At 30.3% G+C, this 25,829-nt stretch overlaps 1 protein-coding gene across 4 annotated transcripts in view; it reads right to left on the reverse strand.

The window, feature by feature from the left end:
- Window positions 1–972: 972 nt before the first annotated feature.
- Window positions 973–25,829, reverse strand: part of LOC124368986 (CUGBP Elav-like family member 4) — a 198,512-nt gene continuing 173,655 nt past the window's right edge. For 3 of the 4 annotated variants that reach the window (XM_046826572.1, XM_046826571.1, XM_046826574.1), the window contains 4 exons: window positions 23,860–23,937; window positions 19,217–19,390; window positions 12,017–12,189; window positions 973–10,958 (listed from right to left, as the gene is read on the reverse strand). In XM_046826572.1, coding sequence (XP_046682528.1) covers window positions 12,062–12,189; window positions 19,217–19,390; window positions 23,860–23,937 — 380 coding nt within the window. In that variant the 3' untranslated portion in view covers window positions 973–10,958; window positions 12,017–12,061. The remainder of the gene's footprint in view (window positions 10,959–12,016; window positions 12,190–19,216; window positions 19,391–23,859; window positions 23,938–25,829) is intronic. The other variant, XM_046826573.1, reaches the window with a different exon arrangement.

Raw genomic sequence — 25,829 nt, forward strand, 5'->3', positions numbered from 1 at the left:
CACACACACACACACACACACACACACACACACACACACACACACACACACACACACACAACCTTGAGAAAATCCTTTAAACGTAGACCAGAAATAAATAATGAAAATGTGTGTTATCAAAGTGTGTTGGCATCGAAAAGAAACTGATGGCAAAAATTGTACATTCATAAGCATTGCTTGGTCTCAGAGTCAAAAATATGATATCCATTATGATGAATATCTCTATATGATATCCATTATGAATATGAAATATCTCTCCATTGTCTTATCAGTTATTAGACTGACGTGGACTTTATCCATAATAATTAAAATGAAATCATTGTAAACTTGTAGAAAATTGGTAATTATTTTTATATTTTTCATGACCAACCATTCCTGTCTATATTTTATCATTAAATAAAAATGTCCATTATAGATTATGTAAGTGAGGTAGGTCTACATGTTTAAATAAATAAACAATTTTAATTTATAATATTATAGTTGTACTTGTCATCTTATCTTCTCAAACCACCCTAAATGTACAGTATGCTTTGAAATGTCTAATATGGTGTTGTCTAATAACACAGCTTTTTGTAATAAATTCTTTCTTTCACTTTCTTCAAAGTATAATATACGTCTTAATTTACAAAGCATAAATGTTTAGGAAGTTAAGTTCAAATTTGAAACATTTGCATTATTTACAACTGAAGCAGTGATTTTTTATATCTTTAGTGGAAATAAAATGAACAGATTTTTGTTTCTGAAACTGAATTGCTTTCATGAATATTTTTCATATTACATTTTAGTATATACAATTTCACGTTTTTCATTGTTGTAATACATAACATTGCTGTGTTCACAAATCCGGCCGGCATAATGAAGGAAGGGAAACCAACTAGGTAAACTCACCAAATGTCAGATTTCTTATCTATTATTAATCTAAAGTAATGGAATACTTATTAACTACTTTGAGGAGTTAAAATGATAAACACATTTAATTTTTTCAACTTTATTTTTTAAATTCCTTTATAAAGATTGTATAATCAGGATTTGACCTACTTGAAACAGCAGCAAGAGATAAGAGACTGGTATAATAATGAAGAGTAATTACAATCATAAGAGTTCAACTGGAATTTGAAAATGAACTCATAAACAATATGGAGTTATTTTATTTTTACAAAGAGAAAAACTATGTTTAAATATTAAAATGTAAATTCTGTCAATGCATCTAAATAGTGTCAAATTTCAGTCGCTTGTATTTCAAGTAGCACAAATTCACTAGATGAAACATAAGATTAAAAATAAACAGCAGTGTCAACTGATTTCTCTTTTGTACAATGAAGATAGAATTTAAAAGTAACAAACGACTACAGGGAACTTTGGTCTTCCCTGTAGGCTGCTGTTAAGACTGATGTTAACCATTAAAGTACTAAATAATTAAATAAATAAATAGCTACTTGTTAATTGAAGTGTCTACTGCTATCAAGGTCGCTCTAAGATGTCCATCTCTCTGCTTTGTGTTTAAATATTATATAATAGTTTATACAATACACATGAGTTTGTTCCATTTCAGAAATTTCGTTAGAAAGAAAACAACGGACACTTTATATTTTTAAAATATTCAGTTCTGAGTATCTGTAAGCAACTGAGGATTTGTGTTATACACTATCATATAGCAAAGATGGATCGGCTGTACTCTAGAATTCTCTCAGTAAACATAATGAAATTAAGTCTTGTCCGTAATTTTCTTCCAACAAGCCCGTGTGTTCAGTTTTAATCTAATAAAATCTAGCTTGGCTAATTTTTCACTTATGTATATAGTTAATATTATAGGTTATCATTAGTATATAATAATTACTAATCATAATAATTATTGTAAGTAATAAGTACTCTGTGATTTTGTCATAAATAAAAAATTTACAGATATGACAAAACAAGTTGGCATGCTTTCTTTTTGAGGGTGATCCCAGCATTTAGAAAAACGGCTATGTACAGGCTGAAAAAGAAACAAAGTCAACATCAAATTGATATGGTAGCCGGCGCCAGAAATTCTAAAAACTCGACCGTGACATGGCACTTGATATGTAATAATCTGACATTGCAATGTATTTGAGATGTCAGATTATTACAAGTGAAATACTGACAGTGTGTACGCGTTCACTAGACACTCGACGGGTCACAAATACAAGAGTGAATCAGTCTCATGACACTACTCTGCTATGAGTTTTGTCAAAAGTGAGTCAGTCTCGTAACAAAACTCTGCTGCTAGTAAGTCAGTCTTAGGACGATGATCTGATGAAAGGTTAGTCTTAAGTGGATCAGTCACATGACAATACTATGCTGAGTATTGCCATGACAAATACTTCAGACTCATACACCGTACTGAGAGTTTGTGTTACGACTGAATCGCTTTAATGACAATACTGTTCCGCGAGTTTTGTCGGGAGTGAGTCAGTCTCATGACATTACTCTGCTGTGAGCGTTGTCGCGAGGTCTGCCAACTGAAAACAGAAGCTCTATTCTATCGGCAAATATCTGCGTAGTATTCACAGTTATACTTTAATCAAGTCTTTTTTTTTATTTTACATACAAAAATTCCCCACGTAACGTGTTATCAGCAAAGAAGCCACTTTCTGAAATGAAGTTATACAGAGGCGTTTAGAAAAATAAAACGCTATATAAAAAAGCTATTTCTATATAGAACGCAACAGTTCGCTTTAAAGCTATTCAAAACTAATTCTTATGAGACATCCCTGTAAGCCTTTGAATATTAACATTTATTACAAATGTTTCGCAAAACGACAAAAAAAGTTTAAATGATCTCCTCACATAAAACGAATGCCGAAAATAAGACCAACAGTAATATTCAACAATATACACCAAAATTCAACATACTCAATAAAAAGTCTTCAAATAAAGACGTACAAAATTATTTTGTAGTTTTTCTTGCCTAAGTATTGTCTCCTTCATATACTAAAACATTTTTCGTTATGCATCAACAACAATATATAAATACTACAGTTATGAGTAGCAAAATAAAGAAATTAAAACATCGTTTTTAACTTTAAATTAGAATAATAAATCTATGAAGTCAAATTAGAAACTTTTATGTCTCTATAAATGATTAGTTCATCAATGGCAAAACATCAATATTAAATTGATGGGAATACATGTCTCGAGGAACAAAAATAACAATACTTTGGTCACACATATATAATGTGCTGCTCAGTATTGTTTGTTGTATTATATTATACAGAGTTTGTACTTTTCAGTATAACTGGCAATGTTAGACCTATGACATACAAATGTAGTGTTGTTCTTTAAAAGATACATAAAATCTTGTCCTATGCGACCAGATTTGAACAAAACATTTGTTCTAGAGAACAATATAGCAATAAGATTAAGATTACAAAAATATATGTGCTAGAGTAATAGTGACTAGAAATGTTATGCAATATAATTAGGTTAGTTTATTTACGTGTGACCAGGTAGTTTTTAAAATTCTTAGTAATTGCTACAGAACAGTTTACTGGACGAACGCACAACTGAAATCAAAGCAGGGATTTAAATAGTTTTCTGGAGAGTCAACATTGTTGACAGTTATTTAGAAACATCAGAAGTAGATCTTATTGTAAAATATAATGGTTTGATCTTTACTATTGCATATTTGTATTCAGCTTAATTGTGTGAATAGTTAGGGAATTTGAATAAAAGCTAGTTTGAATCATAGAACTGGAACTGAGAAGAGTTTTAAACATTGTTGCTGTATCAAATGGGAAATATGCAAGATGGTACATATAACATTTCCATGCTATGTTTAACGTTTTTAATTAAGTTTACAAACATTTATAAAAAATTAATAAATAAAACTGTTAAGTCTGTAACAATCTTTAGTGTTCTATTCTACTTATTGAATTAGTGAGATATGAACACACTATTATGTAATTTGAGTGCATTTATTTAAATACTTATAAATTAAAAATAAATATTACAGTTGTGATTATTCAATGTCATTGAAACAATGCAACACAATGTTACAAAACTCGATTTTATAATTAAGTGTACAAAGTTCATTATAAAATACCTGATCACACAAGTTTGTGACTAGAACCTGACTAGAACGGTAGATCATGTACTCCCAAACACAAAGACAAGAATAAGTTTTTTTCAAATGAAACATCAACAATGTGCTGGGTTCAGGGCAGAAACAAATGAAATTGTGGTCAGTTGTGACTGTGAATGCGAACTACCAATATCTACAAAGAAATAGTCCTGAAAGGCTGGAACTCTATAACCGCTTAGAAGTGATACAAGGTTGTGGTGTACGTGTACATTACCGCAGTTACACCATGTACCATAGCGAACTATTGCTGGTACACGAGACATGATGTAATACAGTGGGTTGTACACTCACGCAACGCACTCTTGCTTACAAACAAATTTCATGATTCTATTAAGACAACAAATTGGATATCACAAAGATATAAAAGAATTATTTCTTAAAAGAAACAATTATTAATGAAGTAAAATTTTACAACAAGATAATAAAATGATTCATAATAGAATGCCTGCAATAGAGGGGCGCATGCACTTACACTACCCTAAACTATGTTTCATGCTACTGTACTTTATTCATTTATACAATTGTGAAAAATCTACATTTATTTATGATCACTGATAATAACTTTATGTATATTAATTGATTTCTTCAATTACACGGAGATTTAAATAAAAAGACACTTATAAAAATCTATTGATCTTTTTCATTATAAATACACAATTTTAAATGAAAGAAAAGGAAACATTTACACTTACATCGACAATGACCAAACAATTGAAAATTAGTTCTTCCTTATATTTCAATAAAAACATACCCTGTATCGAAGCAAGAATATTCACTTCATTGCTCTAGTTGTTTAAATGTAGTAGTGGTAAAATGATTCATTATGATTTAGTACAAAAATGGGAGACTATGATGGGCGATGGGATGATACGATTATCAAATGCAGGGCAACAAACGATGAACGTACGTGTCTGTGAACAGCGCAAACAAACGGGGCCAAGGAAACAGAAATGTAAGGAATGTTCCAGAATCTGTAGAACACTGGAATGCGAGATAAAAATTTACAAAATAATCTTCTTTCGAGAGTAGAAAATGATTAGAGAAAAAAGATTATGGTTATATATAATATATATATTTATATAGAGCGTAAAACAAGTTAGCCTAAGCGATAGTTAGCAATAAAATGGCAAATCATCGCTATTAATATGTTGTAATATATAATATGTGATACAAAGTCGATAAATATAACTATATTAAAATGAATAAATACCTTATAACACTAGTCAATAAAATACTTTTAAAAAGCTGTGTCTACGCTAATATATAAATGATACTAATGAAGGTCAGTCAGGGAACAGCTGTATTGCACTTGGCTTTATAGTTCATATACGGTTCGTAATTGATACGAGAAGGAAACATGAACTCAATCTTTGGATAACTGTATTATGATAACTACTTAGATGATTCCCTGCTTAAATTAACAAGTTTTAAAGTATCTATTTTTATCTAAAAGGGTCATGAAGACACTACTTACTAGATATTCACTAATAGTTTATACATGTATAAATACAATCAATTAATCTATGTTACCGCGTTTGAGCATGGCTCGCTCCCCCCTTCTACCGACGAAATCACACATTTCCTATCACTAAAGAAATCCTCTGTCAAAGCTCTTTTCTTAAACAATCGATTCTCATTTTCCGCCCAAACAGGGTACACCTCTACTTGTAAGCTCCCTTAAGTTCCTTATTCAAAGGAATACTTGTATATAAAATATTTTTACTCGATTACTGTATCTATTAGAACATCGGAGTACTTTGGCCGAGGCATTTTAGTAAACACCAAAGTAACACTACCGGCCAAATACGATCAATGATCCGAATTCGAACCGTCAGACAAAATTCCTAGCTACAGTAATTTATAGCCTTTCTGAAAAATCTATGGTAACTACGTTCTCAAGGTCGTTTTACTAGAAAGATTTCTCAATGGTTAATAGAAAATACTATAGCTCGAACTATACATGGCCTCTATTTCTAGTAAATACAACCCAAGCCTACTGACACACCATGTTGAGTAATACACAGTTACAATTCCTGCAAGGGCTTAGGGCTGACTATATACAATATACCTCATTAGCAGTGCTGCTACTTGTACAAAAATAAATAAGGTTCGGCTGTTAGAGACCTAAACAGTGAAACATCCAAGACTTTGATCTAATAGGCCTAAACAATCATTGCTAAGGGAATTCATGTGGAGAAGCACATAATCAGCTATTTACAAGTCAGTTTCAGTTTCTTGCACCAAAACATGGACTGTTACACATAATACAAATAAACGTGCTTATTTATATCAAGTGAAACAGTTACTATCAACTGTTGTTGAAAGTTGGTCCAAGCTTTTTTTCAATTCAAAACAATTATGAAAATAAGAATTTAGCATATTTTTTTAAAGGAGAGCAAAGCTACAGAGAGAAATTGGATTTGAAAACAAAAGCTATCAAAGACATTTTACGTAATGTCTCCACATAAATTTTTCTTTTTATATTAAAATAAATTTAAGAAACTGACAAATACATTAAACTACAAAAGAAGAATAAAGATTAATATTTTAAAGATACGTAACGCTAAGCTCTTTTTATTTATTTGGGTTTAAAACTGGTTGCAGCTAATAATATATGCATAATTGACTTTTTGATTGCTTAACAAACGGTAAACCATAATGTAGTACCAATAACTGTTATCACACTAAATTGTAGAAAAAGATTATAATACATTTTCATTTAAAAACAACAGAAAATTGAAGCTAAGACCATATCTTGTGTAGTACTTTAAATGTATGCAAAAAATAAGTATGACACAATTTAGATATTTAATTAAAATACACCAATAACACTTTTACATGCTTGTATGTTTTTTATGTTTATTAAAGAGCTTTCTCAACAAACAAAATATTTGGTTTAGTGTCTAAAAAAGGTTTTAAGAAGACAATTTTATTAGGTCATTGCATTATTGGTAGGACGGAAAATGCATGACAGTATTTGCAGTTTTATCCAACTAGAAAAAGTTTAGGTCAGATAGTTTAGACGATTTTCTTAGAAAAACATGAACAGAATTACACAAACAATACTAACATCAACCACAAATGCCAACACCCAAGTGCACGACATATAATACACATAATTGATATAGTGGACCTAAATTATATTGAGCAAGATGTGATATCATTTAGCGAATCGGTTTTAAACCCATAATAATAGTGACAAACATAACTGTGTACTACAATATAGTATTTATGTATAGTTAATACAGAATCGTGAATACAACATGCTGTACACCACGGAACTACATTTATATGTTACAGAATCTTTGAAAATCACAGCCCAAATGGAATAGTCCAGAGCGTAAGAGTTAAAGACATCAATTTCTTAACCATGGATTTCCCTTAAAAAGGTGTATAGAAAATAAATATTATTATCACACATAGACGACGGGTGGAACTCTAACAGCCAAACTAGTGGCAGCACGCTTTTTAGGTAGTCTTGCCAAAGAATTGTCATGGTTATCAGAAATATAAATTGGCTCTTGGTTTGCTTAGTTTGGGGATCCAGGACTGGTTTGTAATTTGATTCTGACTTTTTATCTATGCACACTTCGCACATAGAACATGTAAGCCACCTATTCAGTATAATAAATCACGATATGATTATTTTCAACCAACTAGTGCACTGTGAGGTGAAACAAATTAAAGATTAAATTTAATCTACAGTATTTACATTTTTGATATACTACATTAGTTGTTAGCACCATTCAAGAAACAAATAAAGTAATTATCATCACATATCTTAACAGATTTGTAAAAATTTTAATGTATAAGCAACAGAAACCAAGTTGATTTTCTATTGCTATTTCACAGTGCATCTAATTGGAACTCCACAAACTGATCTCCTCTTAAAACTCTTGGTACTGAGATCATAAAGTCAAAACAATTTAAACTAGGAATTTGAAAAAATAATAATTTTAAAGAATCATTTTAGGGTTTATTATGGGTATTTCAAGACATTAAGTGATAACATTAAATTTATTTTCTGACCAGTCAGGATGTTAGTGACATGCATTTTTTCACAACAACAACCACATGAAGAATCCTCTTGAGGTCAGTCATACTTAAAACTTTACACTCATACAGTGAATTTCATGAACAAATGAACACGTTTCTGAGAACATACTGTACTTCAGCATTTTTCTCATTTAAATGAGGAATGGCCAGCTGATGCTTGCAGACCACCAGTGTTCATATCATAATATCACTTGGGTGTTGATGCTGCAGCCTGTCAGAATTTTCATGATGATGTTAAAGAGTAAAGTTACTAGGGCTATGAAAATGCAGCCACTGGCTTCAACACCAAATGAAAAAAGGGACCAAAACACTGCTGGTCTACGGCAGTAGCATCTTGTCTGTTCCATGCACCACGCGTGTTCAAGTGATGTGATTTTGGCCGTGAGAGCACAATTTTAGTACGATAAATCAAACACAGAAGATGCTTCAGTGATGTCACTATTGTGGCAAAATTTGCATTTCACACAAAAGCTTTCTAAACATGCTGATTGACTGTAAAAATTATTAGTTTAAGGAAAATATGTTAATATACTAGGCATACTATAATTTAGTTTGTATATTATTTACTAATTGTCAACAATATAAATAAGGAATTCAGTTTTAAGTATTATTAATATAAGATTTATTTGTCAAGAGTTCATGAATCACATTTTCTATTCTATCTTATAATTTGGTTTCAAGGGAAGGGTCGTATATGCTTTTATTCCTGTTGTGTATAAATTAACTTTATTGAAAACTAAAAGTTACACATGCTGAAATACTTTGGGATCCAAAACTGTCATTGCTCGATCTAGTTAATTCTGAAGTGTTTAAAAAACATGTATCTCACAACTGCCCTTTGGATATGTTCCTGAGAGAATTTTCCAGACTTAATATAGGGAATTTTGTAAGCCTTTTAATATAAAATTGAATACAAAATAAGTGTCTTGTCCTTATTATAAAAAAAAAATAGTTATGGAGTGTAGGGAAGGAATTATTCAAATATGTAAAAGAAATTACCATGGACTTATTTTACTCACTTTTATTCACTGTGCAGTTGAAGTATTTAAACATAATTGATGTTCAAATACTTGTAAAATAAAAGCATATTGAACAAAGCAGTTTTTTAAAAATAAAATATATGGGTTATGTAAAAGAAACAATGCGTTTATGATTTAAATGTTTCTTTATAAATGTTTTGACACACTTTTCAAAATTTTTTTCAGTATCCAATTGGGCAAGGTGTAAAATATGTTGAGATATTATCAATAGTAGTATATTTGATGTTTCATAAAATAAAAAATAATAAAGTCATGATATTTATTTTATTTGTAGTGTTTATGTTTATGTAATAATTTTCCCCTACTCCCAATACTGTATAATTATGTATAAAGCCACTGGTTCTCTTCCTATTTAATTAAAAATGCATGTTCCAGGTAACACCCTCAATTATCTATGAATTATACTTCACTGCTTGGCGATACAAATAAAGAAATTATGTTGGCTCATGTATCTTAATAAGAGTGTCTTAATTGGGAAATTATATTGCATTCCCCATCCATCCAATGTTGCTACAGGATATTTTATTGGAATGCTAATGCACTTTGGAAAATTACGAATGCCAGTAAACATTATAGTCATTTATGTAAAAGGAATTATAACAAGCCAAGTTTTGTAAGATTTAGCTCACCATGAAATAATAAAGAGAAAATGCAAATAAAAACTTGATGGAAAGATTAATCAAGACCCTCTGAAGGTGCTAGCAAAAGAAAATCAAAATTACGTGTTGGGGGGTTACAGAGAACAAATATTTTTAAGCATTTAAAACACTCAAATTAAAGTTCTGAAAATTAATTTTAACAAATAAGACTTATTTAAAACCACTAGACTGGATATATATTTCTTTCTGTTGAGGATTTTCCTCCAATTAAAAGATATTAAATCTCTTCACAATATAAAAATTACATATATTTGGCACAATCATTTCGAAAGCCCTCATAAGGCCTGCTGTTTGTTATTTGAACTTTAATAAACAATGCTAAGCATTTGCACTTTTATCTCAGGTTTATGTAGCCGATCACCTACTTTGTAATAAAATATTTATCTCATATTTATAGTAAAATTTTACAATTTATGAAAACCAGTCCTGATATCACCAAATTTTACATTAAATTTTACATGAACCACCCCAAAAATTGTTTCCCAACATTGCAGGCAAGAATAAGTGTTTAGAATATTCTTTCTATATCGTTACATTAGAATTTACATGAGGTATTTCCTGATTACCTGGCAATTGCATTAAAAACAATATTATCGAGTCCTAGTCTGTATCACTAGATTGGTCAGTCAGCAATATGTACATAGAGTTAATAGTTACAGTACAGTATATCCTAAGTGGAAATTCGGCATGGTCGCTAAAGTTTATAAAATTACTCACACAATCAATAACTTATCAGCTTAAAAATTGATAACCATAAAATTCTTTGCCAAACAGAGCAAAAATAATAATTAATAAATAGAGAAAACAACTTTGCAAGTAAAAACAACACAAACAGAGGTTTTCCTCAGTCCCCCAAGAGTTAATACTAATATTATACATATTGTATATTAATACTTTATCAGTAGTGATTAATGAATATTATTAATCAAATATGATTAATATATTTCTTAATAAATATATATTATATATGTATGATTAGTTTAGTAGTATGATGACTAGATGCTGAAGACTAGCTAGAGTTATGATGAATGATGTGAGTCAAATGATTTTGATGTGGTTGCTGTGCTCCCCACAGGTTATATAAAATCACCGCTCAAATACCTGAAACAGCAGCATTAAGCCACTTAAATATTGATTACATATTGGCTGTAGTAGTCCATTATACAGGTTACGTTAATGTACTGAACTTATCAACTAATTACAACAGAACCAGGCTACATTTACTAAAATACAGCATGAAGCAGAATGATCTGAAATATTTTTTTAAGAACATTTTGCAATTTTTATGTAGACACCACTAATAGATTAAATGTTTATGTAACTGAAGTAAGATTTGAATAATGTTTGACTGCTTATACAGTTTAATTATTAATCTATCACTGGCCCACAAACCATAAGCTGGTTTAAGGAAATGCAAGCAAAAGTGCTATAAAATCAATATTAAATATTTTTTAATTGTGTAAATCATATCAATAGAATATTGTTGAATTCTTGAAAGTGTATAAGTTTTCTGTTATTTGTCTTAATATCCTTAGTGTGTGATTGTTATATTTATATACATTTATTGAGTTACGGGTACTTAACAAATAGTTGTTGTCAATACTTTGAACATGAAATATTTCATAAGTAAACAAAAATGCTTTTTTTAAGGAGGGGAGAGAGAATTGATATATAATTTTATGGATTCTTCTTGTTCCTAAACTGATATAAATGTACCAATTTATACATTTACAGGTTAAATATATGCTTTTTGAAAATAATTTATACAATAATGTAGTTCTTTCTTATAATATTTTCACATGCTTTATTTATTTGAATAGCCTACTATATAAATTACCTACCCTTGACGTACACACATGGACACATGCACATGACTTTGACGAGTAGGCAAAAGTAAACATTTTGTTAAGAGACCAAAAATTATATCACTTAACATTTTTGAAAACCTATTCTTATAACTTTTTTTATTTACTACACTTATTTGTTCCAAACCAAATTGGATGTGTTCACACATTCCATCACCAAGGTCATGGTTCTTAATGACATTAAAGTGACATCTTTCGTTTTACAGAAACATTAAAATATACACGTTTGGTAGTATCTATGGCACAGGTTAATTTAAAGATTACAATCACGTCCAGAATCATGACATGATTTACCTGGTGAAGTGATTGGCAAATGACCTATTCCCCTGGTACACGGGGTTAGTAAGGACGATTGGCATCTTTTGGTCGTTTCAACTGAACTTTAAGTCTTTTCATTCCAATTTGGAATCCATTCATTGCCTGGATTGCTGCTTGGGCGCTTGCTGGATTGTCAAATGACACAAATCCTGAAACATTAAATCGCAAGTATATTAATTATAAGTTTGTATCCGAGTTCCATATAAAAAAACTGGTAGTAAAAATTCCGCCTATCAGGGAAACATAAACATTAGGATATAAATATAGACTCAGAGGACCAGGTTAGCTCCATAATTCCAGGCCATGCACAACATCCTTCAGAATAAAGTTTTGGGTCTCTTTGAGTAAGCACTTGCAGTTATATGGCATTGTCTATATGAAAACTATGTTTGCCTGGTGAAGTACTGAATTATACTACTGGAATTTTTTGAAATTTCACTACCATTCACACATCTACTAGGCAGAAAACATTGCCTTGGCTTAAAAGTCAAAGATTCTTTTTCGTTATTTCAAAAATCAGCACAAACAAGAGCAAAGCAGCTTGAGAATTCGTCAATAGCAACAATTTGTATTTACAAAGCCAGCACAATAAATTCTACACTTGCCACAAATATGAATTTGTTAATATTTCATCAGTTCTGTTCAGAAATCAAAGTAAACTTAGGAATCCCGCTTAAAAATAAAAAATCTGAAATTTATTTAGTTTTCCCCGTTTTTAAAGTTTGTCCCAAAAATGAGCCAGAAAAATATCACTTATATACATAATTCTTATTTTAGGTAAATTACTTGAGGGATCCACACTGAAACCTGTTTTTATCATGAGAAAACATATTTTTAAATGCTATGCAAATAACAAAAAACATGTAAGTTATGTGTTGTACATTCGCATAACACAATATATAAAAAAAATCAAAATAATTATAGGTTTGATGAGATCGTCTAAAATCTTAAACAGCCACTAAGTAATTTCTCAGAAGATTTCTTGCATTTAGTTCATAAATATGACAAATAAAGATATTTAAAGAAATACAACTTATAGCTTTTGAAATCCCCCTTTATTGTCTGGAACAATTTTTCAATGTAGAATCAATGTTACTACTCTCGATCCTAGATTTTGATTGTTTGTAAACCATTTGATGAAAGGGATCTTAAATATAGTGATATAATTAATACTATAGTTTGATATACTATAGTATAATGAAGTAAGTATTAATTCTTATTTATCCCGGTTTAGAATTTAAACCTATAAATGATCCTTTTATTTAATGTTGTTATTATTAACTAATTTAATAATAATTGATCTTACTTTATAAATAGTGACAACAGAGTTGCAGCATGATGACAGTCAATGTTCTTTGATTTGTGCGGCAATAAAAATGATTTTGATTTTTTTATTTGATATAGAGTGCACAGCATAGAACAAAGGCATTCAAACAACTTCCTTCACAAGCTGGTATCAGACTAATCAATGGACTCTTTGACAGCACAAAGAGTTAGATAATAAAAAACAGTTCAAAGCTCGATTGAAAGACCTTTTAGTGTCTGAAATGTTTTACTCTGCGGAAGAGTTTATTTCTCTTTGGCTCTAACTTTCGTTAACAGGAACTGATACTGAAGTGAAACTATTGGAAAGAAGATGAATGTAATCTAGTCCACATATGACGGCAACAGGTGGGTGTACTGAGAGACCAGTTCCTCTGCAACTTTACAAATGATGTTTGTGAATGTGATGCACATTATTGGATGGCAGTACCAATGTGGTTCATTATTATTTAAACTTTTAATTCATACAAATTATGTTTTATCAACAGGATGTTATAATATGAGTATTCTACAATGTCAGAATGGTGAGAAATATAACAAAGAAGTCAACGTATACCAAATATGAATAGCAGTCACAGTTAAGTAGTTGAATTTTGGTGAGCAATTATACTTTATTACTTATATAATATAATAAACAGTATTCATATCAAAGATTTATTATAGGTTTTAGGTTTTTATTACCTATTAAACGCTTTGAAGATATAGTTATGGAATTATTCTCTTGTGTCACCAGACTACTTTGTGTTGATACTAATAAGTAACTTGTTATTTAAATAATGTTTAGTAGTATTAATTATTATATTATGCACACCATGCTTTTCTGCCTTGTGAATAGTAGTTATTTACATATTATAAAATATTTATTAATTTAATTCTATTCCTTTTTATTAAAATTTATATCACTGATTTGTGGGCTGCTGACCAAGAATTATTCACCCAATTCAGTATCCTTATAGAAGAATAAATGATAAAAATCGATCATTCACTTTGTCTGATAATCATGTCTGGAATTAATGGTCAAGGTCTAGGAAATTTTTTGCACTTGACTTCTTTTTACACATAGAACACAGAGATACATCTCTATCAACAAAGTAATCAGTAGGAGTGATGAGGTATAGACAGTAAGCTAAGTCATGTCTTTTATGACTGTGAAACTTGGTGTGAGGAATGCATTCTACTCAATACAGTAGAATAAAAAGTTGCTGGATTCAGGTGCAACACAAGGTTTCTTCTTTGTCAAAAAATCACTCCCAGATCGAAATTTTATTAAGTTCTTCTTGTCCAATCAACTGGCCAGTGACATGCTAGTTACCATGTACCAAAGACTGCAGCATGTGTAAAACAAAGTTGTCAAAGAAAGCATAGTGGTCACAATAAGCATGATGATGCTGTATGCAACAAGGTCGGTATGAATATTCAATGTTGGCAGAGCTGAGGCACAAAAGCAGTTATTCAACATTGATGAGGGATGCTGTAAACCAGTATGGTCTGTAAAAGAAGTGTGTTATTGAGTATAAGTCTGTAATTGTGTGTTATTGAAACTAGGAAAGTGATTTATCTGAGGTTACTTTACATTGAATAAAACCGTTTTCACTGAACTACATTGACATTGGTTTAATAAACTATCATCAGAGTGTAGCCCAATGTGACAGGCACAACCTTTTTCATTTGGGATTTTATTTAGAAAATACAACTGTGGGCCAAATCTGCCTAACACTTATTTTGTTCTCTTTTGTGAGTATTATGTCTGCCGAGGTTGGAAATTAGGTGACACACAGCTGCTTTCTGCCGTCTGGTCTCGCATAACCATTTCAGGGGTTATTCGTGAACAGTACATGGGCCATTCTTTATAATACTGACAATATTGCAGATCGCTAATCATTCTACAAACGACCACTTCAGACAAACATTAATTAAACATGCATTTTGCTGATGCTCGTCTGATACGGCTGACATGACACCTCCTTACCAGGACATATGTCGCCCTCTAGATCTGTCCTATGTGGCAACTACAAGATTAGCAAAAACAGCTTAAGTGCTGATGGCAGATGTTTGGCAGGTTTTTATCACGGAATATAAAACAAGTCAATTGTTTGTGGATTATACTGAACAAATACTCCAACAAACCACTTGAAGCCATGACGAAAACAATAATTTTTATTTTTCTCACCTTATTTCATGTAATGTAACTGATATAATTACATAGCTTGATACCAAAAGGTTATTGACTTCATTGTCTACAATTATTTAATTTAAAACTTAGTTCAGTTGCCATCAGGGGAATACTGTACAGTAGAGATCCTACGATCTGACCTTGTCATAACCGCGACTCCTAAGGATATCCATCGTAGAGTCTGACTGTCTCTATGTTTCTAGTATTTGGCAATAATGTCAAGCATGCAAGATTTTCATTAATTAGTTACTGTATACAATACAGTATATACTTTCATATTTAGTCAAAACCTATTTTACATATATGTACAATATTTTTGCTCCTTGTGTTATCCAAATTTTTCTAAAATTTTAGTATTTTTGCAACAAAATTTACGTAAAAAATAATTTATTAAAGTCCAATCATTATGAGCATTTGTACTTACATATATGGAATCGATATTTTCGCTCAGCATACAAATTTTAAATTTTGCCATAAGCCCTTTTGAGACTTTAAAATATTGTTTACTGCATGTTTATGCTTAGCCAAATAAAAGTAGCAGTTTTGGAAATATGTGCTGCTCACTTAAATGTACCTTGTCCTGCACAACTTTGAGTTTTCTGTCTTTCATAGATCTGTAGGCGATTTTTATTTTTACGGAGTCGTTTCTTGATTATATTGTTTGGATACATAAATTTTAATCACTCTATATTCTATTTACTGATTAACAAAATTTCAATGTTACTATATTTTACTGCTAGATAGTAAAAACATTGTTTCCGGTAGCTGTGAATGATTTATTTCATGCTAAATCCATTACATGTTTCACAATTTAGAAACCGTTAAATAACTTCCTTAGTCATAATGACTAGTGAAGGGTTAAGGAAATCTAAGGGGGATAAAGGATCTAGGCTGGGTAATTTATCCAAGGAAGAGAACCAAAAATATTGAGTACCCACCAAGGAGTCGAGAGATCTGTATATCATGACTGGCATTCCAGAACAGAACCAAAAATATTGAGTACCCACCGAGGAAGTCGAGAGATCTGTATATCATGACTGGTGTTCCAGAACAGAACCAAAAATATTGAGTACCCACCGAGGAGTCGAGAGATCTGTATATCATGACTGGCATTCCAGAACAGAACCAAAAATATTGAGTACCCACCGAGGAAGTCGAGAGATCTGTATATCATGACTGGCGTTCCAGATTGAGATTACTGGAGCAAGGTGCTTGGAGACGCAAAATCTAGTAACATTGGGAGTAAGATCTAGGAATCAAGTGCCAAGTGTGTAGGGGGATGCTGAATACTGCAATATCCATAAACGCGTGATGAGAAACCACAGCACTAGGAGTTGAGCAAATGTGAACTAACAAAGTTTAAAAGTCAGAAGCTCCGTGAATTTGGTGACCACTTGATTCAGTAGACAGAGGCTCTCAGAAGCCTGTGATCATTCTGGGGGAAAATATAGTTTTATAGTAAATGATCTCTATTTTTAAAAATGTTTAAAAATCACAATTAAAAATTGTAACTTTGTGGCGGGTACTAAATTTATAAAAATGTGTTAAGGATTAAAAAGCATTAATTAATATATTTCATTGAACTATCAATTATAAGTTGTGTTGAAGTTTCCAAGGTGTTACACCTTTATTGCAATTATTGGTACCAAAACTACAAAATATTAATACAAGTGCTGTCTCTTAAAACAAAGATTACAGTAAGTTTTGATTTCACATTAATTAACTAATCTATATTTCATTCACTACAGTAAATATCATCAAGTAAAATGAATTAAACTCTAGTTTTGTTCTAGATGTTGCTAAGAGAAAATACAAACTTTAATAGAATTCTTGTTTTCCCTACAAGAACCAAACATTACAGCAAACACCTATAATATAAGGGAAAAACACAATTATAGAAATACAGTCGCAATATTGTAGTGCTGTAGTGATTACAAATACAAACGATCAAATACTAATTACCATTTGCTATGGTTTATTAATTTAAAACTACTATTTGAGAATTGATTGTTGTAAAACACCAGCAACACATCACCATAATTAAATATTCCTTTTAAAGCAACAAAGGATTGCTAATGCAGATAATGGTGAAAGCATATTAATGCAACGGTGTACTAATGGAATGCAGCAAATGCTATTCGAACAAGATATTACGTAAAGAGGGTCAACTAAAACAGCTGTACGTAATTATGCAACGCGGGGTTCTGGCTAGCGCAGTGGGTAGCACATGTTTATTGATAATATATATGAGAGAGCCCAGGGTTATAATAATAAACATTTACTTGATTGCGATGCTAATGGATGTACAACAAGGCACATTATTTGAAAACAGCTCGAGGCAGTTCTAGAGGGGTTTCCCTTATATTTATACTACAAACTGCATTCAGGTAATTTACATGATAATTTAGCTCGGTAATGTAGCTATAGATATGTTTGTACACTGTGGGTACGGTTCATCATTATAATTACTGAAACAACAACACACCAGCATAACCTTGCCCTACACCAATTTGTGTTTTCATACATCGCCTGTTTTTGTTTTCTTGCAGCTATCACAACATCAATATTATTTTTTTGGCCAGTTATAATAATTATTCTTAACATTCTGTTCCAACAATGTTTGTTATATGTATGTCCTAATTTTAAAATATATATATATATATATATATATATATATATATATATATATATATATATATATATATATATATATATATACATATATTTGTGATCTATCTGTGTTTTCTGTAAGACAATAATAATTATGATGCACTCAAAGTAAAATGAAATGAAATAATAGTTTTATCTAAACAATAAAATAAACCAAACATGGATTTTGTAACAGTTCACTGATTTGAGTCTGAAACCAAGTAATCAATTCCATGATTTCTTTTCTTCTCTTTTAGGTCTTTATGACAGTTTCAAATAAAATTGCATTGATTGAGCATTTGGCATTATACCTTTGTTGAAATATAATACTGAAACATTTATTTATAAAATGGATCACTACTATAAGCATTTACAAATTCATATAGCGCAACCTGTATTCTCCCAATTTATAAATCTTTTCACTTGGTTGTGATTTACAGTATAGTAATTATCGGTGAATATGGGCAAAGTTGAATAACTGTTTAAAGGTTGCAAAATATGTTTAGTATATAGATCAATACTTGTATGTGCACATAAGTTAAAATAAGTCATAAATTGTACTACAGAAATTTGAAGCAACGTGATATAGTTTTAATAAAAACAATTATAGCAAAATCAAATATTTCAAAAATGAATTCAGTAAACAAGACTATGTTTCTGTTTGGTCCAAATCGTAATTTTGATGCATAACAAGTTAAATAAAGTACTTGTATTGCTATCAAGACTGAAAATGTCTTGCATGTTGTTCTACACTGTGTAGAGAAAAATAAAAACTGGAGCTTGCTCACTTCAAGCTCATATTGCCAACAGATAGACAAAACTTAACCTTTATTTAAAATCTATAAGGAGATTTCCAGATTTAATTGTGTTGAAATATGTACTGTCCTCAGTTCCAAGCAAGGAATGTGATTCTGGAAAGCATCACTAATAGATTACATTTTGTACTGTCAAGATCAGGAATAAGTGAGCACTAGGAATATTAGTAAAGCAATTAAATGTAAAGTTTAGCTAATTACAATAATTGAACTTACCAAAGCATTTGCTCTGATTGGTGGCTCTGTCAATAAATACTTTGCTGCTGATAACATTTCCGAAGGGCAGGAACATCTGCATGAGCTCTGCATCCCCGAATTCTTGTGGCAGGTGGTAGATGAACAAGTTGCAGCCCTCTGGGCCCGAGATGGAGCAGCCTGGGAAACAGTACACTGAGGAATCATTAACATTGAAGGCATCTCTCAGATCCAAAGTTGAAGGTACATAAGATTGTGGTATAGTCTTGAGTAAAACTAAATTATGCTGGGCCAATGCTGAAAAATTGTGTTTCAATTGTAGACAACCCTTCTCCCATAGTAACCCTACTAGTAAATATACTTCTCTCTCAAATTTACCTATCAATTTCTGTGATAACCCTGATAAAAAAATTCTAAAACTCAAACTTGGTCATTACAAAAGATAGGATAATCTAAAACAGATCATCAGCCTTGGCTCGGACATTTAAATTGGTAGAGCCAGTCCAGTGAAGTGGCCTCTGAAAAGTCCAGTTTTATCCATCTGGTCTTTTTTATTAAGATAAATCTGATTTGCAGTGAAGTAACTTGAGATTTGGCACCAATGACAGCAGACCACCGATGCTTTTACCACAGCTACTCCAGACATGATTCAGAGTACATCAGTCAAAGAGGTATCACTCAGATGTATGCAGATTGAGTGAATCATAGCAATGTAATCCGCAGACATTTAACACTTATGTTTGTTTTTGTTATAGTAAAAAAATATAACATCACCAAACTTTTCCAGACAGCCCTATGTTCATAAAAAGTGAGTACAGTTAAACCTGCTCTCACATACTTACTTTTTCACAACAACTGAGTACTTAAAGCTGTTCAAAAATGTAAATTTTAAAGACTTAGCTATCATTCTAAGTTATATTTGTATTTACGATGAGGTAATTCAGATTCATTACTTGAAAATTTGGTTTTATAGAAACACGTAAAAAGTGTTCAGAATACTTTAATTTAATATCGAGCTACTTCATATTTAAATGATATATGTAATAAAAAAGTTTTACAGTATTTGTGTTAATTTTGTTTACCTTTTAGTAATCTATTTAGAGGGTACATTTCTGCATAGCTTAATTTACATAAGTTTTGCCACAACAGCCATTGTTAGAAGTTGAGATGAGGGAAAACAAACTGTAGACAGAATTGTATTGAATTATGAATCAATCAATCAATCAATCAATCAATCATTTATTGTCAGAACACAAAGTGTATAACAACGTCAACAGTTAAAGGATAACAAAAATCCACACTAACGTATAATTATTAAATACAAATACATTTTAAAAATACATCAACCCTTAAATACATGATTCACTCAAAGAGTAATGGCCCATTAGATGAATAGCATAGGTAAAATACAATAATACAATTGAACAATAGCTACATCTGACACATGTTCTTGTGTTCGTTTCAAACCCAACCTGATTTTTTGCAAAACAATAATGGCTACCTTTGAAAGCTTTGCATAACTGAATTGTAATATACTGGATATTAATTGACAGCATATCCATCAGTGATAATAAATAAAAATAGATGCAAATTGATATTTTAATTGTTCACACTCCAGCACCTTTGATCTTATTTGTTTAACCCAACCTGATTACCAGATGAAAATGTCACATAGTAGAGTGATTACCGATCGGTCTTTGGCTTTATTATTAAAGGTTTGTTTATGGTACAAGTATAAAATCACGTTTACCAATACGAAATAAGCAGGGTGTTTGGTCGCCAAAAAGGTTCACCTTTTACCAATTGTTCAAAATCTGTATTAAAAATTCAAATTACACTTTTTTCCATTATACATATACTTAAAGTGTTTAATTAGGAATGTACCATTTTACATATATAGAATATAGAAAATTAAAATTATTGAAGTGATGCTTTGGAAAGATTTATGAATATAGAGCTTTTCAGCAACAGGAGACTGTACCTAATAGAGCACATGTCATTCTATATGCTGATGTGATGTAAGTTCAAAATTCACAGTCCAATTTTTTATGGAGCCAAAGGCAAAATGGCTGATTTTCAATTTTCAAGCCCAATTTTGAATTTTGACACTCTAAATCATAAACTGTACCAAATACATTCAAAGCAAAGAGCATATTTCATTTTAAAGTTGTATAATCAGGTTTTATGTGACATTTTTTCATAGATGTTTAAAACATAGTTGAGCTGAAACATTTTGATCATGTCTGTGAATTATTAATATTTCTGTGACATCTTACCAAAGTTTCACTTAAATAATCAAAACTCCTTGAGTTCAGTCCATAAACAGTTGTACAAACTCAAGAAGAGCACATGTAAAACCCTCCTAAAAATGTTTGGAATTCGTTGAAACTGGTATTTTCTGTAAAAGATCACTATAAAAAGGATTTCATAAAGGGTATTTGGCGACCAAACAATTGTATATTAATGTTTTTTATTTTTTCCTATTCAATATTTAATTAATTTTCTGAAAAGCCGTGCAGCCTAATTATTTCACAATAACTTTTAGACTGCAGGGCTTTCTTTATCTTATTACTTTGGAAGTGAAAAAATGTACAATTTTGAATTCAGAGTCCAAAATATTAATAAATTGTAAATAACAAAAATGTGCTCAATAAAGTAAATGAAAACATGAATAGTGACACAGAGATCCACACACTGACTGTAAAGTTAGAAATGTACATATAAAAAGGCAGACGACAATTAACATTTGTATGAAATAGAAAACACCAAAAACAGTTAACACCAATATTTTTTTCGGGGCTGAAAACCAAATTCAATTGGTCTCGTAACTTAACTAACACTTACCAACTAGTACATTATCTCCTACCAGAATATTTGCATGAAAACTAAATTACCAGTTTGCAGTAAGGCTGAGACGTTTCAACCACTGTTTAGGGTTGCTTATCCCACAGCTTGTTAAGTTTACCCATAACATTTGAGTTGTTACCTACAGGGAAGACTACTGAACTTTTGAATCTAGCATATTCTTGGAGAGTAAATTATGGAATCTTTGATATACATTCTACTCTTGTGGAAATTGTCCAATACAAAAGTTAGTAATTTAGCTATAATAAAATGCCATTGGTCTATTACATGGCTATAACTGACTATTTATATGCTGTGTGTTAATTTAAGTATACTAATAAAATGCTTTAACAGTGGGAAGAAAATTTTAAATATTGAAATTTTGGTACATCAAATAATGGTTTATAATAAACCGAAGCTGGAGTGAACTTACACAATTTGTGATGATTCTTTTAAAACTATACATATTATAATAAGAAAAGTAGAAAACATCATTCTAGGGTCAGCCATAAGATTTTTGGAAAAATATATTAAGTAAAAGTAGCAGACAGATACATAATCTGTAGAGGAGACCAATGTTAGTAACACTCTGTACAAACACTTTTATTTGAAAAAAAAAACTTGTTCTCGAAAAACTCTCAAAAGATTCTAATTAATTTCTCCTAACCTTAACTATTATATAATCCATTTGGTACCCAACAAAATGGTATGAACTACTCCTTAGCATGTATTGTCAAAATATGAATCTCATTTTTCAAAAGTGATGGAAGATTTATTGTTTTATGTAGTGTTAAAAAAAACTATAATAGAGATAACAATATTGCTTATTTGAGGCATTAATAAAAACCTTTCTTGCTTTCAAAAAAATATTTTTTCTAGAAGTTAGGTAATTATGCAATATACAAGAAATGATGTTTGATTCATAAAATGTTAAATTACTCTTGAGCTTTTGCAGACACAGTGGTATAACCAGAGTTGATTATTCTATAATAGCCTGAAAAAATTTTGTTAATATGAACTATAAACATTATACTGAATATACACAAAAGCAATTTATAGAAACAGTTATTTTGCAATGTCTACTTTTTTGTTCAATAAACTAAAATAAACGTCACAATATGATGTATTTACAATTTTGTTTGATTGTTCCTGAATCTTCCTCTTCTCGATACCAATGTATAATTTATTTAAATAACTATTTAGTTTATTATTCTGTGACTGTGAGAATAAAAAAACCCTATATAATTAATATTTTTTAAAAGTTAATTTTACTGATGTTTTATGATTAAATTCAACCACACAAATAACTTGAATTATAAGACAAAATTCAAATATTTTTTCAGATACAAAATACAAATGATTATTTTGTTGTTTTTGTGCTGGGTGATTAATTTTTGGTTCCTTAACATTACTTACAAGGGTTGGTTATTCAACGTTTACACACATAAATCATATGCTGCATTTAATATTCATTGGTTTAAATCTTTAATTTTGGTACTTAATATTTTCATATAACATAATTACTGTAAAATTGGACTATATGGAGTCCTGGCTACCATTTTAACTAGCCACACCACTGTTTATACAAGAGCTGTAAATTGCACCCCTCCTCCACCATAGTTTAGTGTGAATTTAATAAATCTTCTTTTGTATATCTCTTAAAATGTAAAAGTTACACAAATTTAAACATGTAAGATGTAGGTAATCTGATTTTATCCCACCTTTGATAATTAAGAGTTTTCCTCATACCATCCCCAGTTGACTTTTAAAATAATCTAAGAAGTGTTCAATGATTAGTTAGGCTGATACTATCAACTTACCTTCCCGCTGGGATGCGGCCACGCCGGCCATAGGCTGTGCAATCGCCTGTGGAAACTGCCCATAGACTGCAGGGTAGGCTGTCGGGCGCAACACATATAGACACGCATAAGTTAACACATACATACAACATAGAACACATACATTCCACTTATTATCTTATCTACCTATAGTATGACCTACCCTGATCTATCCTTAATTTTATTGAATAGTACCTAATGTACAAACTAGTTTTCAAATATGGTTATAATTAAAAATGCACACAAAAATAAATTTAATAAAAAGGAGATTTAAATGAGAATTTCTAAAATTTTATTCATAATGTGGTAGAAAATTCATTTCAAAGGACACTCACAGCATTTGAGTACCAGGTGCATCAGCAGTGTAATGTTTTAACAGTTTGACTGAAGTTTCAGATAGAGAAACTTATTGCAATATTTCTAACATAATTTTATTTGTTCTTACATTAAATATTGAATACATTATACAGATTTTGCTCAATTCAGGAAAGTTCTATGAAATAAGAACAACCAGTATAACACTTTTGGTTTATTTTCTCATTTTACTCAGAGACACTGTTATTTAAAGAAAATATTTTATATATTCATTCATTCATGGGAAAATGTAAAGTACATTCCTAAAGAAGTTCAGGAAATACTTGATTGCCTCGCATTGCAACCAAAACAATAGATTATTACTCTTCTGATGGGAGTTTATATAAACTTACACTCTAAATCAGCCTTTATTATAATAGTGTTCACCTATCAAAGTTATATTAGATTAGTAGGTTTTATTATCTAAAGATTGTAATGTATTTAATTAAGAAATTACTGCCAAAAATAACTAAAACATCTCCATATGTTTACAGAATGAACTAAAGAGCCAGTAATGTGTATTATCAAAGCATTTATAAACAATTAGAATCACATTCTTTAAGTTGAATTACATATTAAATAATTTTTAGAAGGGGAAAATAGATATTCAGTATAAAGTTACAAGCTAAAACTAGAGAAAAAGAAAGTTAAACTGTAATGTTAATATGTGGATATAGATATATATTGTAAATATGTTTACAAAATAAAGTGATCTACATAGCATGAAGAACGTCATTTAGAAAATATAGCAATAACATTTGTTATTGGCAAAAAAATCATAGCTTACAGCATACTTGTTGTATGTTAAAAATAAGTTGTTAGTAATAAAATTTGAAATAAACACTGATAATGGTCCTGCAAAATTATAGTATCTAGAGTAGTTGAAAAAATCTTTAATTTTTATTTTAAGCTTTATGATTCTTTACATAACTGAATTCATAAGTTCAAAAACATTAATGATTTTTTAATAGTGGAATTAGATTTGAAATAACAATATTAATGCAATTTCTAAAAAATACACACAAAAAAAGATTATTTTATCAAAGTCACAGTAAAACTGCCAATTTATTAATAATGGGATAGTTGAAATTATTAAGTTGATATTCATAATAAGTTTTAGTTACAAATTATCTGTACAAACTTAAATCATGTTAACTACTTAACATACATATTTTATTTAAAAGATGATATTAATCCTTGGTTAATCCACATAATCAATATTCTGATCAATGTTTAATGCATGATTATTATCACAATATTGTTATAGTATGTTATATTATAAATACTGAATATATTTTGACAAACAAATAAATAAATAGAGTTCATACTAAAACACATATTCAGTTATAATATTAGCTCTGAGTTTTTTAGACAAGCAAAACGTCTAAAGCAACCACAACTAAATGCACACACAAAAATAATAGCTAATCATCATGCAGTGTAAGAAACGTTTAACACAACTTTGGAAAGAAAATCGATTAAAAAGCTTGACAGAAAACATTTAGCTTTACACTTATTTTTATGACACACAAAAATTACATTGGTAAGCTGTGCTATAAAAACTGCATTTAAATAATAGAATGAAATTACGTTTCAAC

The sequence above is a fragment of the Homalodisca vitripennis genome, chromosome X, assembly GCF_021130785.1.
Source record: "Homalodisca vitripennis isolate AUS2020 chromosome X, UT_GWSS_2.1, whole genome shotgun sequence".
Classification (NCBI taxonomy): Eukaryota; Metazoa; Arthropoda; class Insecta; order Hemiptera; family Cicadellidae; genus Homalodisca; species Homalodisca vitripennis.